The sequence below is a fragment of the Anser cygnoides genome, chromosome 29, assembly GCF_040182565.1.
Source record: "Anser cygnoides isolate HZ-2024a breed goose chromosome 29, Taihu_goose_T2T_genome, whole genome shotgun sequence".
Classification (NCBI taxonomy): domain Eukaryota; kingdom Metazoa; phylum Chordata; class Aves; order Anseriformes; family Anatidae; genus Anser; species Anser cygnoides.
In genome coordinates, this window is record NC_089901.1 from 1,520,412 (window position 1) to 1,535,524 (window position 15,113).

General features: G+C 64.5%; 2 protein-coding genes across 2 annotated transcripts; one reads left to right on the plus strand and one right to left on the minus strand.

Annotated features, from left to right (window-relative positions):
• The first annotated feature begins 80 nt into the window (after positions 1-80).
• On the plus strand, positions 81-9,792 carry G6PD (glucose-6-phosphate dehydrogenase). Its single transcript, XM_066984655.1, is given in 15 exon segments — positions 81-171; positions 1,023-1,132; positions 1,990-2,027; positions 2,805-2,913; positions 3,569-3,684; positions 3,686-3,781; positions 4,973-5,027; positions 5,029-5,129; positions 5,778-5,903; positions 5,989-6,082; positions 6,355-6,541; positions 7,231-7,466; positions 8,069-8,145; positions 8,244-8,336; positions 8,720-9,792. Coding segments are annotated over 15 exon segments (1,578 nt in total). The 5' UTR covers positions 81-122; the 3' UTR covers positions 8,811-9,792.
• Positions 9,421-14,581, minus strand: FAM3A (FAM3 metabolism regulating signaling molecule A). The gene is given in 10 exon segments (XM_066984563.1): positions 9,421-9,727; positions 9,814-9,940; positions 10,028-10,112; positions 11,263-11,313; positions 12,019-12,077; positions 12,199-12,273; positions 12,275-12,320; positions 13,120-13,142; positions 14,098-14,200; positions 14,486-14,581. Coding segments are annotated over 10 exon segments (729 nt in total). The 5' UTR covers positions 14,499-14,581; the 3' UTR covers positions 9,421-9,580.
• Positions 14,582-15,113: the final 532 nt, after the last annotated feature.

A 15,113-nucleotide genomic window follows, 5' to 3' on the forward strand; every position in this document is an offset into this window, starting at 1 on the left:
CGCGCCCCCGTAAGGGAGTGGCGCCGGCCCCGCCCCGCTTCTTTGCTATTGGTTGCGAGGCGCGAGGCGCGGCGTGGATTGGCTGGCGGGCCGCGGAGGGGGCGGGGCCTGCCGGGGGGTAAATGGGGAGCCGCGCGAGCGTGCGGGGAGCGGCGGGGCCGGAGCCTGCAGGTGGGGGGGAGGGGGCAAATAAGGGGGGCAATTAAAGGGGGGCGGGGGGCACGGGGGGCTGGGGTGGGCAATTAAGGGCTGATTAGGGGTTAATTAGAGGCTGGGGGGCAATTGGGGGCTAATTAGGGGCTGAGAGGGGCAACTAGGGGGTAAGGGGGGCAATTAGAGGCGGTAGGGGGCAGTTGAGGGGGCTGGGGGGCAATTAGGGGGGCTAAGGGTGACAAATGGGGGGGTAGGGGGCAATTGGGGGCTAATTAAGGGCCGGGAGACGCAATTAGGGGGCGGGGGGGCAGTTGTGGGGGTAATTGGGGGCTGGGAGGGGCAACCGGAGGGGTTAGGGGGCAACTAAGGGGCTGGGGGGGGCAACTAAGGGGCTGGGGGGGGCAACTAAGGGGCTGGGGGGGCAGATGGGGGGGTTGTGGGGGTAATTAGGGGAGTTGAAGGTTGGGGGGGTAACTTGGGGGGGGGGGGAAGAGGGTAATTAAGGGATCGGGGGGGAGTTGAGGGGTTGGGGGGAATTGGGGGGTGAGGGGGCAATTAGGGCGCGGTGGGGGGGTTAAGGGGGAATGGGGGGGTAGAAGGGGGCAATAGAGATGCGGGGGGGCAATGGGGGGGCATTAGGGGGCAAGTTACACCGGGAGGGGGGCAAATTAAACATTGGGGGGCAATTAGATCGGGGGGGGGTTGGGGGGGGCGACGGAGGGGTTTGGGGGCAAGTAGAGCCCGGGGGGGGGGGGCAAATTGGGGGGTTTGGGGGGTATGGGGGGGCAGTTGGGGTATGGGGTGGGCAGTGGGGGTCGGGGGGGCCGTCGCGGTGCTGAGGGGGGGCCGTGCCCCGTGCCCCCCCCCAGGCGCCATGGCGGGGCTGAGCCGCTCGGAGGTGTGCGGGCTGCTGCGGCAGGAGCTGAGCCGCGACGGCGCCTTCGGGGAGCCCCACGCCTTCGTCATCTTCGGCGCCTCCGTGAGGGGGGGCCCGGGGGGGCACCGGGGGGGTGGGGGGAGGGGGGGGCAGTAAGGGCCGGGGGGGTAAGGGGGGGGGAGTGTGGGGGGGGTAATAAGGGCCTGGGGGGTAAGGAGGGGGGTAAAGGGGAAGTGGGGGGGGTAAATAAGGGCCGGGGGGGGGGGTAAGGGGGGGGGGTGAGGGGGGGGATGTGGGGGGGTAAATAAGGGCCGGGGGGGGGTAAGGGGGGGGGAAATAGGGGCTGGGGGGGGGGGCATTAAGGGGGTAACTGGGGGCCGGGGGAGGAATGCGGGGGGGGGGGCTGGGGGGGGCAAATAAGGGCCGGGGGGGGGGGGGGGGGGGGGGGGGCATTACGGGGGTAAATAAGGGCCGGGGGGCAGCATGGGGGTGTCGGGGGGCAATTAGGGGCTGGGGAGGGCGCTGGGGGGGGGCAATTGGGGGCGGGGGGGGGGCAGTTGGAGGCCTGCCGGGGCCGTCGGGGGGGCAGTTGGGGGCGGGGGGGGGGGGGGGGCAGGGATGAGGAAGCTCCCGCGGCCCCCCCGGGGTGGCCCCGCCCGGCCCCGCCCCCGCCCCGTTGCCCAACCTCGAAGCCACGCCCCCTTTCGCGGCCAAGCCCCGCCCACCCGGCCAAGCCCCGCCCACCCGGCCAAGCCCCGCCCACCCTTCCCGCGAGGCCCCGCCCCCACAGGCCCCGCCCCCATCACCCCACGGGGCGGGGCCCCTCTGACCTGGGAGCGCCCCCCGGGGGGGGGGGGGGCGGGGTTGGGGTTTTGGGGCTGGGTTTGGGGTTTTGGGGTTCCCTTTTTCTGTTTGTTTGTTTTTTTCCCAATTTCTGAGGGTTTCGCCCCATTTCCGCAGGGGACCTGGCCCGGAAGAAGATCTACCCCACCATCTGGTAGGGGCAGCGCTGACCCCGGGGGAGGGGGGGCACCGGTGACCCTATAGATTTGGGGTCAGCAGCGACCCTATGGATTTGGGGACACCCCTATGGGTTTGGGGTCAACGATGGCCCTATAGGTTTGGGGTCACCATGGGGACACCGATGGCCCTATAGGTTCGGGGACACCGGTGACCCTACAGATTTGGGGGTGACGATGGCCCCTATAGATTTAGGGACACCCGTATGGGTTTGGGGTCAACAATGACCCCATAGATTTGGGGACACCGATGACCCTATGGGGTTGGGGGCACCATGGGGACACTGGTGATCCTATAGGATTGGGGTCAGCAGTGACCCTATAGATCTGGGGACACCCCTATGGGGACAACGATGACCGTATAGGTTCGGGGACAACAACATGACCCTATAGGTTTGGGGACACTCCTATGAGTTTGGGGACACTGCTGACCCTATAGATTTGGGGACGACGATGACCTCGTAGGTTTGGGGACAACGATGGTCCTATAGATTTGGGGCTGTCCCTGTGGGGTTAGGGTCACCATGGGGACACCGATGACCCTATAGGATTGGGGACACCCCGGGGCCATCCCTACGGGTTTGGGGCCATTATGGGGACACCGATGACCCTATAAATTTGGGGGGCACCCCAGGGCCATCCCTATGGGTTTGGGGCCATCCCTATGGGTTTGGGGCCACCTGGGGGGTCGGGGACATTTATGGGGCCGCCCTTGGGGTGGGGGCGGTTACGGGGTCACCCGTGGGGTCCCGCAGGTGGCTGTTCCGCGACGGGCTCCTCCCCGACGCCACCTTCGTGGTCGGCTTCGCGCGCACGCAGCTGACGGTGGCGCAGCTCCGCGAGCAGACGCTGCCCTACATGAAGGTACGGGGCCGCCCCAAAAACCCGCCCCCGCCCCGCGGCCCCAAAAGCCCCGCACCGCCCCCAAGGGTCCCCGGGGACCCCCTGCTCCTGGCGACCCCATAACGCCCCCTGTGACCCCCTCCTGGCCTCGTGACCCCTCCAAAAAGCCCCGACCCTATAACAGACAGCGCAATCCCACAACATCCCTTATAGGATTTCCCCCGTTGCTCTGACCCCGTAAGAGCTATCGGGACCGTTCCACCTCCAGCGACCCCGTACCCCCTCCCCGCACCCCATAACATCCCATTTGCCCCCCCACGACCCCGTAAGCCCCCCAACCCCCCCCCAAACCTATAAGAAACACCGCAATCCCGCAGCACCCTTATAGGATTTGGCCTGTTGCTCTGACCCCGTAAGACCTATCGGGACCGTTCCACTTCCAGTGACCCCATAAGAGTCGCCCGCACCCCATAACGCCCCGTTTGTCCCCCCTTGACCCTATAACAGACGCTCCAATCCCACAACATCCCTTATAGGATTTCCCCCGTTGCTATGACCCCGTAAGACCTATCGGGACCGTTCCACCTCCAGCGGCCCCGTACCCCCTCCCCGCACCCCGTAACGCCCCCGTTCACCCCCGGGACCCCCCCCCCCCCCCCGCCCGGTGTCCCCGCAGGCGGCGCCGTCGGAGCAGGCGCAGCTGGAGGCATTCTTCGGGCGGCAGAGCTGGGTGCGGGGGCAGTACGGGGACCCCGAGGCGTTCCGGCGCCTGGACGCCCACCTGCGGGCGCTGCCGGGGGCCGCGCGCCCACCGCCTCTTCTACCTGGCGCTGCCCCCGGGGTCTACGCCCGTCACCCGCCACATCCGCCAGGCCTGCATGGGCGATGGGTACGGGGGGGCTTTTGGGGTCGGGGGGAATGGGGGGGACTGGGGGGCTGGGGGCATTGGGGGTATTGGGGCTGGGGGGGTATTGGGGGCATTTGGGGTATTAGAGCTGGGGGGGGCATTGGGGCAATTGGGGGGATTTGGGGTATTGGGGACATTTGGGATATTGGGGCTGGGGGGGTATTGGGGGCTATTGGGGGCATTTGGGGTATTGGGGCGATTGGGGGATTTGGGGTATTGGGGGCATTTGGGCAGTTGGGGGGATTTGGGGTATTGGGGGCATTTGGGGCATTGGGACAATTGGGGGCCATTTGGGGTATTGGGGCCATTTGGGGTATTAGGGCTGGGGGGCATGGGGGCAATTGGGGGGGATTTGGGGTATTGGGGGCGTTTGGGGTATTAGGGCTGGGGGGCATTGGGGCAATTGGGGGTATTTGGGGTATTGGGGGCATTTGGGGTATTAGGGCTGGGGGGCATTGGGGCAATTGGGGGGATTTGGGGTATTGGGGGCGTTTGGGGTATTGGGGCTGGGGGGCATTGGGGCAATTGGGGGGGATTTGGGGTATTGGGGGCGTTTGGGGTATTGGGGCTGGGGGAGCATTGGGGGTATTTGGGGGGTATTGGGGGCATTTTGGGGGGATTTGGGTTATTGGGGTGGGGGGGACATTGGGGGGATTTGGGGTATTGGGGTGGGGGGACATTCGGGGGGGCATTGGGCGGAGATTGGGGGCATTTGGGGTGTTAGGACTGGGGGGCATTGGGGCATTTGGGGGGATTTGGGGTATTGGGGGCGTTTGGGGTATTGGGGATGTTGGGGGGATATTGGAGCTGGAGGGCATTGGGGACATTGGGGACGGGGGGTTCTCCCTGGGATTTTTGGGGGGTTCTCCCTGTTTTTTGGGGGGTTCTCCCTGTTTTTTTATGGGTTTCTTTTAGGGATTTTTTGGGGGGGTTCTCCATGTTTTTTATGGGTTTCTCCTTTTTTATTATTGGGTTTTTATTTGGGATTTTTTGGGGGGGTTATCTCTGGGCTTTTTTGGGGGGATTCTCCCTGTTTTTTTAATGGGTTTCTCCCTGGGATTTTTTGGGGTTTCTTCCTGGGATTTCTTTGGGGGGTTTCTCCCTGGGCTTTTTTTGGGGGGCTTCTCCCTGGGATTTTTGGGGTTCCCCACACACACACCCCCGTGCCCGCAGGTGGAACCGGGTGATCGTGGAGAAGCCTTTCGGGCGCGACCTGGCGAGCTCGGGCGGCGCTGTCGGAGCACCTCGGGGCGCTCTTCGGCGAGGAGCAGATCTACCGCATCGACCACTACCTGGGCAAGGAGATGGTGCAGAGCCTCATGGTGCTCAGGTGGGGGGCGGTTGGGGTCCGGGGGGCGGTTTGGGGGCGGGGGAGGGGGGTTTGGGGTCAGGGGAAGGCTCGGGGTCCGGGGTTTGGGGTTTTGGGGGTGGTCCAGGGGTGTCCTGGGGGTTCGCCGTGGAGAACCCCACAAAATGGCCGGGGTTCTCCATGGGGTTCTCCATGGGTTCTCCTTGGGGTCTTCTTGGGGTTCTCCGTGGGTTTTTGGGGGGTTCTTCATGTTTTTTTGGGGGTTCTCCTTGGGGTCTTCTGGAGGTTCTCTGTGGAGAACCCCACAAAATAGCCATGGTTTTTATGGGGTTCTCCATTGGGTTCTCCTTGGGGTCTTCTGGGGGTTCTCTGTGGAGAACCCAACAAAATGCCCGTGGTTCTCCATGGGTTCTCCTTGGGGTCTTCTTGGGGTTTTCCATGGGTTTTTGGGGGGTTCTTCATGTTTTTTTGGGGGTTCTCCATGGGGTCTTCTGGGGGTTCTTCATGGAGAACCCCACAAAATGCCCGTGGTTCTCCTTGGGATCTTCTTGGGGTTCTCCATGGGTTTTTGGGGGTTCTTCATGGTTTTTGGGGGTTCTCCACGTCTTTTTTATGGGATTCTCCCCGTGGAGCACCCCACAACTCCCCCACCTCCTCACGGCCCCGTAGGTTTGGGAACCGCATCTTCGGCCCCATCTGGAACCGGGACAACGTGGCCTGCGTGGTGCTGACCTTCAAGGAGCCCTTCGGCACCGAGGGCCGCGGGGGCTACTTTGACGACTTCGGCATCATCCGGTGGGTTGGGGGGGGGCGCCGTGACGTCATCGCCCCCTGGTGACGTCATCGCCGGCCCCGGTGACGTCATCGCCGGTTCCCGCAGGGACGTGATGCAGAACCACCTCCTGCAGATGCTCTGCCTGGTGGCCATGGAGAAGCCGGCCTCCACCAACCCCGATGACGTGCGGGACGAGAAGGTGGGCGTCCCCGGCGTGTCCCCAGGGTGTCCCCGGCGTGTCCCCAGGGTGTCCCCAGCGTGTCCCCAAGGTGTCCCCAATGGCCATCGCCCCAGTGATGCCACCCCATGGCTGTGTCCCCAATGGCCACCACCCCAATGACGTGTCCCCACGGCCACCACCCCGACAATGTGTCCCCAGTGGCCACCAACCCCATGGCCGTGTCCCCAGTGACCACCACCCCACGGCCGTGTCCCCACGGCCCCCACCCCGTGACGTGTCCCCACCCACAGGTGAAGGTCCTGAAGTGCATCAGCCCGGTGCAGCTGGAGGACGTGGTGCTGGGCCAGTACGTGGGCAACCCCGACGGCCCCGAGGACGCCCGCAAGGGCTACCAGGACGACCCCACCGTGCCCCCCGGCTCCACCACCGCCACCTTCGCCGCCGCCATCCTGCGGGTGGACAACGAGCGCTGGGACGGTGAGGTCGGGGTGACGCCGCCAATGGGTGACGCCGCCAATGGGTGATGACGTCAATGGGTCATGCCAATGGGTGGTGATGGCAATGGGTGACACCATCAATGGGTGACGACACCAGTGGGTGATGCTGTCAATGGGTGATGATGCCAGTGGGTGACACGGCCAATGGGTGATGACACCAATGGGTGACGATGCCATTGGGTGACACCAATGGGTGATGTTGCCAACGGGTACCATGGGTGACACCGCCAATGGGTGATGATGTCAATGGGTCATGCCAATGGGCGGTGATGGCAATGGGTGACACCATCAATGGGTGACGACACCAGTGGGTGACGCTGTCAATGGGTGATGACGCCAATGGGTGACGGCGTCAGTGGGTGTCATCAATGGGTGACGCCGCCAATGGGTGACGCCGCCAATGGGTGACGCCGCCAATGGGTGACGGCGTCAATGGGTGTCACCAATGGATGATGATGCCAATGGGTGACACCAGTGGGTGACACGGCCAATGGGTGATGATGCCAATGGGTGATGACGCCATTGGGTGACACCAATGGGTGACGATGCCAATGGGTGACACCAATGGGTGACGTTGCCAACGGGTACCATGGGTGACACCGCCAATGGGTGACACCCCCAATGGGTGATGTCCCCAACGGGTGACATCCTCAATGCCCCCGCCCCCAGGCGTCCCGTTCGTCATGCGGTGCGGGAAGGCGCTGAACGAGCGCAAGGCCGAGGTGCGGCTGCAGTTCCGCGAGGTCCCCGGGGACATCTTCGGGCGGCAGTGCAAGCGCAACGAGCTGGTGGTGCGCGTCCAGCCCGACGAGGCCGTCTACACCAAGCTGATGACCAAGAAGCCCGGGATGTTCCTCAGCCCCGAGGAGTCCGAGCTCGACCTCACCTACGGCAGCCGCTACAAGGTGCGGGGCCCCAAAACCCCTCTGCCAAAACTGGGGGGAAGGGGAGACCCCAAAACCCTCGGGGAAGGTTAGGGGAGATGGGGCTCCAAGGGGTATGGAGACCCCCAAAGCCTCTCAAGTATTATGGGAGATGGGGCCCCCCAATAGGATGTGGAGACCTCAAAACTCCGTCAAGTTTTATGGGACGTGGGGTGCCAAATGGGTACAGAGACCCCAAAAACCTCCATTAAAGTGTCACGAGAGAGGAGGCTCCCAATAGGGCATGGAGACCCCGAATTTCCGTTAGGTGTTATGGGGGCAGGGAGCTCCAAAGGGGCACGGAGACCCCAAAACCATTGTTCTGGAAGAAGGGGCTCCCAATAGGGGGCGCGGAGACCCCAAAACCAGTGGGGTATTGTTACGGGACGTGGGGCTCCCAGTCGGGGATGGAGACCCCAAAAACCTCCCTCTGGGACTTGGGGCTCCCCAGGTGCATGGAGACCCCCAAAAACCTACCATGGGGCGACCCCAAAGCCTGCGGCAAAAGCTGGAGCTGCTGGGGCTCCAAACCACGCGTGAAAAACCCCAAAATCCCCCAGAATCACCCCATTTCCCCCCCGCAGGACGTGAAGCTGCCGGACGCCTACGAGCGCCTGATCCTCGACGTCTTCTGCGGGAACCAGATGCACTTCGTGCGCAGGTGGGGACCGGCGGGGGGCTGGCGATTTTGGGGTGAAATTCGAGGATTTCAGGGTCTCTCCCGTGGCTGATTTTTTGGGATTTCCCCCCCCCCCCCAGTGACGAGCTGCGGGAGGCCTGGCGCATCTTCACCCCGCTGCTGCACACCATCGAGGAGAGGAAGGAGAAACCCATCCCCTACCTCTACGGCAGGTGTGGGGCGGGCACTTGTGGGGCGCCGTGGGGCAGGGCTGAGGGAGGTGGGATCGCCACGGGGAACCATGGGGCAGGGGGGTTTTGGGGGTGGGGGGGGTTATAGGGTGGGAATTGGGTGGGGGGCGATGCTATGGGGTGATGCAGGGGAGGGGGGCTACGGGGCAGATAATGGGGTTACGGGGGGAGCTATGGGGCAGAAGGGAGTGGGTTATGGGGCTGTTGGATGGGGGGGTCTGTGGGGCAGATTATAGGGTTGCGGGGCACATAATGGGGTTATGGGGCAGGTTGGGGGGGGGGGGTTGCTCTGGGGCTGTGGCTTCCCGGGGGTGGGGAGGGCTCCGCGGGGCGCTATGGGGCCGCCCCTAACCTGCGCCCCACAGCCGGGGCCCGGCGGAGGCGGACGAGCTGCTGAAGCGCGCCGGCTTCCTCTACGAGGGCACCTACCGCTGGGTCAACCCCCACAAGCTCTGAGCCCCCCCCGCCCCCCCCTGCCCCCCCACAACACTCCCGGCCCCACGGCGATGGGGTCCCCCTGGGGGGGGGGGCTGTGGCGCCCCATATCCTGCCCCATAGCTCCCCTCGTCCTGCCCCACAGCCACCTCCAAGCTGGGACCAAAGCACCCCCTAATTACCCCCCCCCCCCCAGGCACCTCATTAGCCCCAAATCCTAATTAAACCCTAAGCCTTCATCCCATTGCCCCCCTTTTAATTAACCCCCCATTTATTTCCTCTCCCTTTTAATCACCACCAGTTTAATTACTCCCCCTTTTAATTAACCCCTGTTTAATTACCCCCCCACGCACTTAGGGGGCAGCCGCCCCCATTACCCAAAGACGCTGACCGCCCACTGTGGCCCAGCCTTTATTTATGGGGGGGGGGCACACAATGGGGGGGGCACATAACAGAGAACAAACAATGGGATGCAAACAATGGGGGGAACAAAAGGGGGGGATGGGGGGCACACAGGGACCCAGCCCCGTGCCCCCACCCCCCCCCCCATAAAGCCCCTGCCCCATAGCGGGAACCCCACGGCGAGGTCGACCCCTATGGGGGCTTCAAGCCCCCCCCCCCCCCCGCTATGGGGCTGGGGACCCCCGCTATGGGGGCAACCCCCCACTATGGGGCTGGGGTCCCTGCTATGGGGCTTCAGGTCCCACTGTGGGGCTGGCCCCACCGCTATGGGGCCAGAGCCCCCCAGCCATGGGGCTGAGGACCCCCCCGCTATGGGGCCGATCCCACCGCTATGGGGCCGGAGCTCCCCCCGCCATGGGGCCGCCCCCCCCCAGCAGCTCAGGGGGCTCGGCGCCCCGCCGCGGGATGCACCCCTCCATCTCCAGCGCCTCCGGCCACCCCTCGTACTTGTTGGCCCCGCGGCTGTTCTTCACGTGCTGCGTTTTCGGGGCAAAAACGTCAGAATCGGGACCGCGAGCCCCTCCCCTGGACCCCCCCCCCCCCCAAAAAAAAATCCGGGCACCTGCTCGAAGGGGCTGCGCTCGCGGACCCCCTTGGCCCCCACGAAGACCCAGCTGTCGCGGAAGCCCAGCTCCCCCGCGGCGCCGCTGCCCAGCTCGGCCAGGAGCCGCCGCGACTCCTCCGTCAGCCTGGGGGTGGGGGGACCCCTCATCATTTTGGGGACCCCCTAATTAATTATCCCCCCCCCCCATGGTGTTGGGAGCCCCCCCCCTTACTTGGTGGCGGGGTCGTCGTAGGAGGCCACCAGCACCAGGGTCCCCTCGTGGAGCGGGCGCAGGAATTTGAGGAGCTCGGTGACGTCTTTGGGGGGAAAAGGGGGGTTTTGGGTAAAAATAAATCAATAGATAAATAAATGGGGGGTTGGGGGCAACAGTTGGGGGTTGGGGGTGGGGGAGTGAGGGGTTGGGGCCGGAAAAAATGAGGGTTCGGGGGGGAAAAAATGGGGGTGGGGGGGATAGGGGTTTGGGGGGAAAAACTGAGGATTTGGGGGCAAAAAATGAGGGTTTGGAGACCAAAATGGGGGCTTAGAAACCCCAAAAATGGGGGATTGGAGACCAAAACGGGGGACTGGGGGTGAAAAAATGGGGGTTTGGAGACCAAAATGGGGCTTAGGAACCCCAAAAATTGGGGGATTTGGGGGCAAAAATGGGGGTTTGGGGCAAAAACTCCTTGGTTTGGGGGCCAAAACGGGGGGGTGGGGGTTAGGCACCAAAAAATGGGGGCTGAGGCCCAAAACTGGGGCTTTGATTCCCCCAACTTCAGGGGTTGGACCCAAAATTGGGGGTTGGAGCCTAAAATAGGGAGGCTGACCCCAAAATGGGGGCGTTTGACCTCAAAAGGCGTGGTTTGACCCCAAAACTGGGGGGGGAATGACCCAAAAAATGGGTTTTTGACACCCCCCCCCCGGAAGTGTTTGCTTTGACACCCCCCCCCCCCAAATAAAATGTTTGCTTTGACTGCAAAAACAAAAAAAAACAAAAAAAGGAAAAAAAGTGTTTTTGAGCCCAAAAACCGCGTGGTTTGATGCCTCAAAAGTGTCGGGTTCGGCCTCTTAAAAAGTGACAGTTTTGATGCTCCCAAATTTTACGTTTTTGCCCCCAGAATGGGCGGTCTGGCCCCGTAAATGCATATTTTTGACGTCCCAAAAAATTTCCCCAGAATTCTTCCGTTGTGACCCCAAATCCGACCCCACCGCCCCCAAAATCTCCCCACTGTGAACCAAAACCTCTCAAACACGACCCAAAAACCCCAAACTGCCCCATTTTACCCCAAATCCCCTCTCAATCCCACCCCGTTGTGCCCCAAAATCCCGCTCTTTTGCCCCAAATCTCCCCCTTTCGCCCCCCAAATCCCCCCTTTGTGCCCCCCCCGTACCCTCAAATCACCCCAAACCCCCCAAATGACCCAAAATCCCCTAAATTCACCCCAAAACCCAGTGCCCCCCCCTCACCTCCTGCCCACATGTCGAAGGCCTGGGCCGCGATCAGCTCCCCACTGACACCTGGGGGGGGGGCAATTGGGGGGGGGGGGCAATTAACGGGGGGGGCAATTAACACACGGGGGGGGCCTACACCGAGCCTCTACTGCCCCCCCAATTGCCCCATGGGGGTAATTACCCCCCACCCAACTGTCCAATGGGGGTAATTAACCCCCCCAAACGACCCTCCTTCGGGATAATTAACCCCCCATAGGGATAATTAACTCCCCCAATCAACCCCTGGGGGCAATTAATGGGGTAATTACCCCCAAACCACCCCCCTGGGGGCAATTACCCCCCCCAACCCAGCCCATTAGGGGTACTTACCCCCCCCCCCCCCAGCAATAATTACCCCACCCCTCAACCCCTGGGGGCAATTAATGGGGTAATTAACCCCCTAGGGATAATTAACCCCCCCAACCCACCCCAGTGGGGGCAATTAATCCCCTTAAAGCCCCCCATAGAAACAATTAACCCCCCCCCCAAATCAATTCCTGGCGGTAATTAACCCCCCAGCAGTAATTAACCCCCCACTACCCCCTGGGGGCAATTAATGGGGTAATTAACCCCCCAGGGGTAACTACCCCCCAAAACACTCCCTGGGGGCAATTAACCCCCCCCCAAACCACCCCCCAGGGGCACTTAACCCCCCCCCAGCCCCCCCAACAGCACCCCCCCCGGCGTTTCAACCCCCCCCCATTAATTAGCCCAATTAATTGCCCCCCCCACCGTTAACGAGTGCGATGTTGAGCCCCCTCCCCACGTTGTTCAGCGCGCTGCTCATCAACCTGCAACCGTTAACGAGAGGGGGGGCCCCAATTAACCCCGGGGGTGGGGGGTTATTGGGGGCCCCCCCTTTTTTTTGGGGGGGGGTCCCGGGGGGGGGTCTCGGGGTGCCCCCCCCCTCACATGCGCCCCTCCAGGCAGATTTTGGGGCCCACGACGTTGGCGGCGCCGCTGAGCAGGCGGAAGGCGAGGTGCCGGGGGGCACGGCCGGGGCAGCCCGCACGGGTGGCGGCGGGGGCGGGGCGCTGGGGGGGCAAATTGGGGGGGGGGTTGGGGGGGCATGGGGGGCGGGGGGGGGCAGGGGGGAGGGAATTGGGGGGGGAAGGGGGTGTAAAGGGGGTTTGGGAGGGGGATTGGGGGGAATTAGAGGGGGGGGGGCAGGATTAAGGGGGGGGTCATGAAATTTGGGGGGGGGGTCCCAAAATTGGGGGGTCAGAGGGGGTGGGAATTGGGGGGGGAAGGCGGGGTGCAAAGGGGGTTTGGGGGGGATTGGGGGGGAAATTAGAGGGGGGGGTCCCAGGATTGAGGGGGGGTCCCAGGATTAAGGGGGGGGTCCCAGGATTAAGGGGGGTCCCAGGATTAAGGGGGGGGTCCCAGGATTAAGGGGGGGTCCCAGGATTAAGGGGGGGGGGTCCCAGGATTAAGGGGGGTCCCAGGATTAAGGGGGGGTCCCAGGATTAAGGGGGGGTCATGAAATTTGGGGGGGGGGGGTGTCCCAAAATTGGGGGGTCGGGGGGGGGGAATTGTGGGGGGGTTAAAGGGGGGTGGGGGAAGGGGGAGAGGGGGTTTGGGGGATGCAAAATTAGAGGGGGGCCCCAATATTGGGGGGGGTCCCATGATTAAGGGGGGCTCCCAGAATTAAGGGGGGCATAATTAAAGGTCGTTTGTTTTGGGGGGGGAGTTGGGGGGAGTGGGCATTTGGGGGGGGGGGGGGATTGGGGGGCGCAAAATTAGAGGGGGGGTCCCAGGATTGGGCGGGGGGGTCACGAAATTAGGGGGGGTCCCAGGATTAAAGGGGGGGCATGAAATTGGGGGGAGGGGTACTGAAATTAAGGGGGGTCCCATAACTGGGGGGGCATAATTAAAAGGGGGGGGGGGGTCCCATAATTAAAGGGGCATCCCATAATTAAAGGGGAGGGGATCCCATAATCAAGGGGGGATCCCATGATTGGGGGGGCCAGAATTATGGGGGGGAGGATGGAAATTAGGGGGTGGGTCCCAGAACTGGGGGGATCCCAGAATTAAGGGGGGTCAGGACGTGCGGGGTCCCAGCCCCCCCCGGTGCTGCTCCGCGGGCGGGGGCCCCGTACCTGCCGTGGGGGGCCTCAGGGCCTGGGGGGAACAGTTGGGGTGATGCTGCCCCCCCCCCCCAAACCAATCTCCCCCCCCAAAACCCCCCACATCAACACCCCCCAGCCCCAAATTGCCCCCCCACCCCCCAATTCCCCCCCAGCCCCACACCCACTCCATAGCCCCCCAAATTGCCCCCCAGACCCTAAATCCCCCCCAAGACCCCAAATCCCACCCCGAAGACCCCAAATCCCCCCTAGACCCCCATTCCCCCCCAGCCCCCAAATTTCTCCCCTCCAGACCCCAAATCCCCCCCCCAGACCCCCCCAGACCCCAGTTTCCCCCCCCCCCCAACCCCCCCCCCCAAAATCCCTCCCAGACCCCCAATCCCCCCCCCAAATTCCCCCCGGCCCCCCCAGACCCCCCAATTTTCCCCCCAGCCCCCCAGAATCTCCCCCCAGCCCCCCAGCCCGCCCACCCCCCCCCCCAGACCCCCAGCCCTCCCAATTCCCCCCTAGACCCCCAATCCCCCCCCCCCAAATTCCCCCCCCCAGACCCCCAGCCCCCCCAATTTCCCCCCCCCCCAGCCCCCCCAGCCCCCCAATTGCCCCCCGCCCCCCAATCCCCCTCCAAATCCCCCCCAAGCCCCCCAGACCTCCCAATTCCCCCCCCCAGCCCCCCCAGTTGCCCCCCCCCCCCCCGACCCCCAAGCCCCCCCCCCCACTCACGCGCCAGCAGGCTCTGCAGGGGGCAGCGGGGGGGCCCCCCAGCACCAGGCTGAGCAGCAGCCAGCCCAGCCCCGCCGAGGCGGCCACCGCGGCCACGCGCAGGGGGCCTGGGGGGGGGGCACCGTCAGACCCCCCAGCCCCCCCATGGCCCCCCAGCCCCCCCAGCCCCCCCATGGCCCCACAGCCCCCCCACACCGCCCCCCATCACCCCACATGCCCCCACATGCCCCCATAGCGCCCCATAACTGCCCCCCCCGTGCCCTTTAACCCCCCCCCCCCAGGTCCCCCCCAAAGGCCCCCAGGGCCCCGCATCGCCCCCAGCCCCCTATGGCCCCCCAGCCCCCCCACAACCCCCCCCAGCGCCCCATAGCCCCCCCAGCCCCCCCCCGTACCCGCCAGCCGCATGGCACCGCCCAGGCCCAGGCCCCGCCCCCTCTGTCCCCGCCCCTTCCGCCGGCCCCGCCCCGCCGCCTCTCAGCCAATCCGCGCGCGGCGCGCCGAAGCCCCGCCCCCGCCCGCCCGCCCCCGAGGGACATCGGCCAATCGCGGCGCTGCCTCGTTGGCCCCGCCCCTTCCGGTGACGCGAGTGGGGGAGGGGGGGACTACAACTCCCAGAGGGCCCCGCGGCTGGGGGGCGGGGGAGGGGATGCTGGAGGCGGTACTGGGAGGGGAAATCTGTGATACTGGGCTATACTGGGCAGTACTGGGAGCAGAACACCCCATACTGGGAGCAGGACATCCCCATACTGGGCCATACTGGGAGCAGGACAGCGCCATACTGGGAGCAGAACACCCCCATACTGGGCCATACTGGGAGCAGGACAGCACCATGCTAGGAGCAGAACACCCCCATACTGGGAGCAGGACAGCACCGTACTGGGAGCAGGACACTCCCATACTGGGCCACACTGGGAGCAGGAAAGCGCCATACTGGGAGCAGGACACCCCCATACTGGTCCACACTGGGAGCAGGACAGCACCATACTGGGAGCAGGACACCCCCATACTGGTCCACACTGG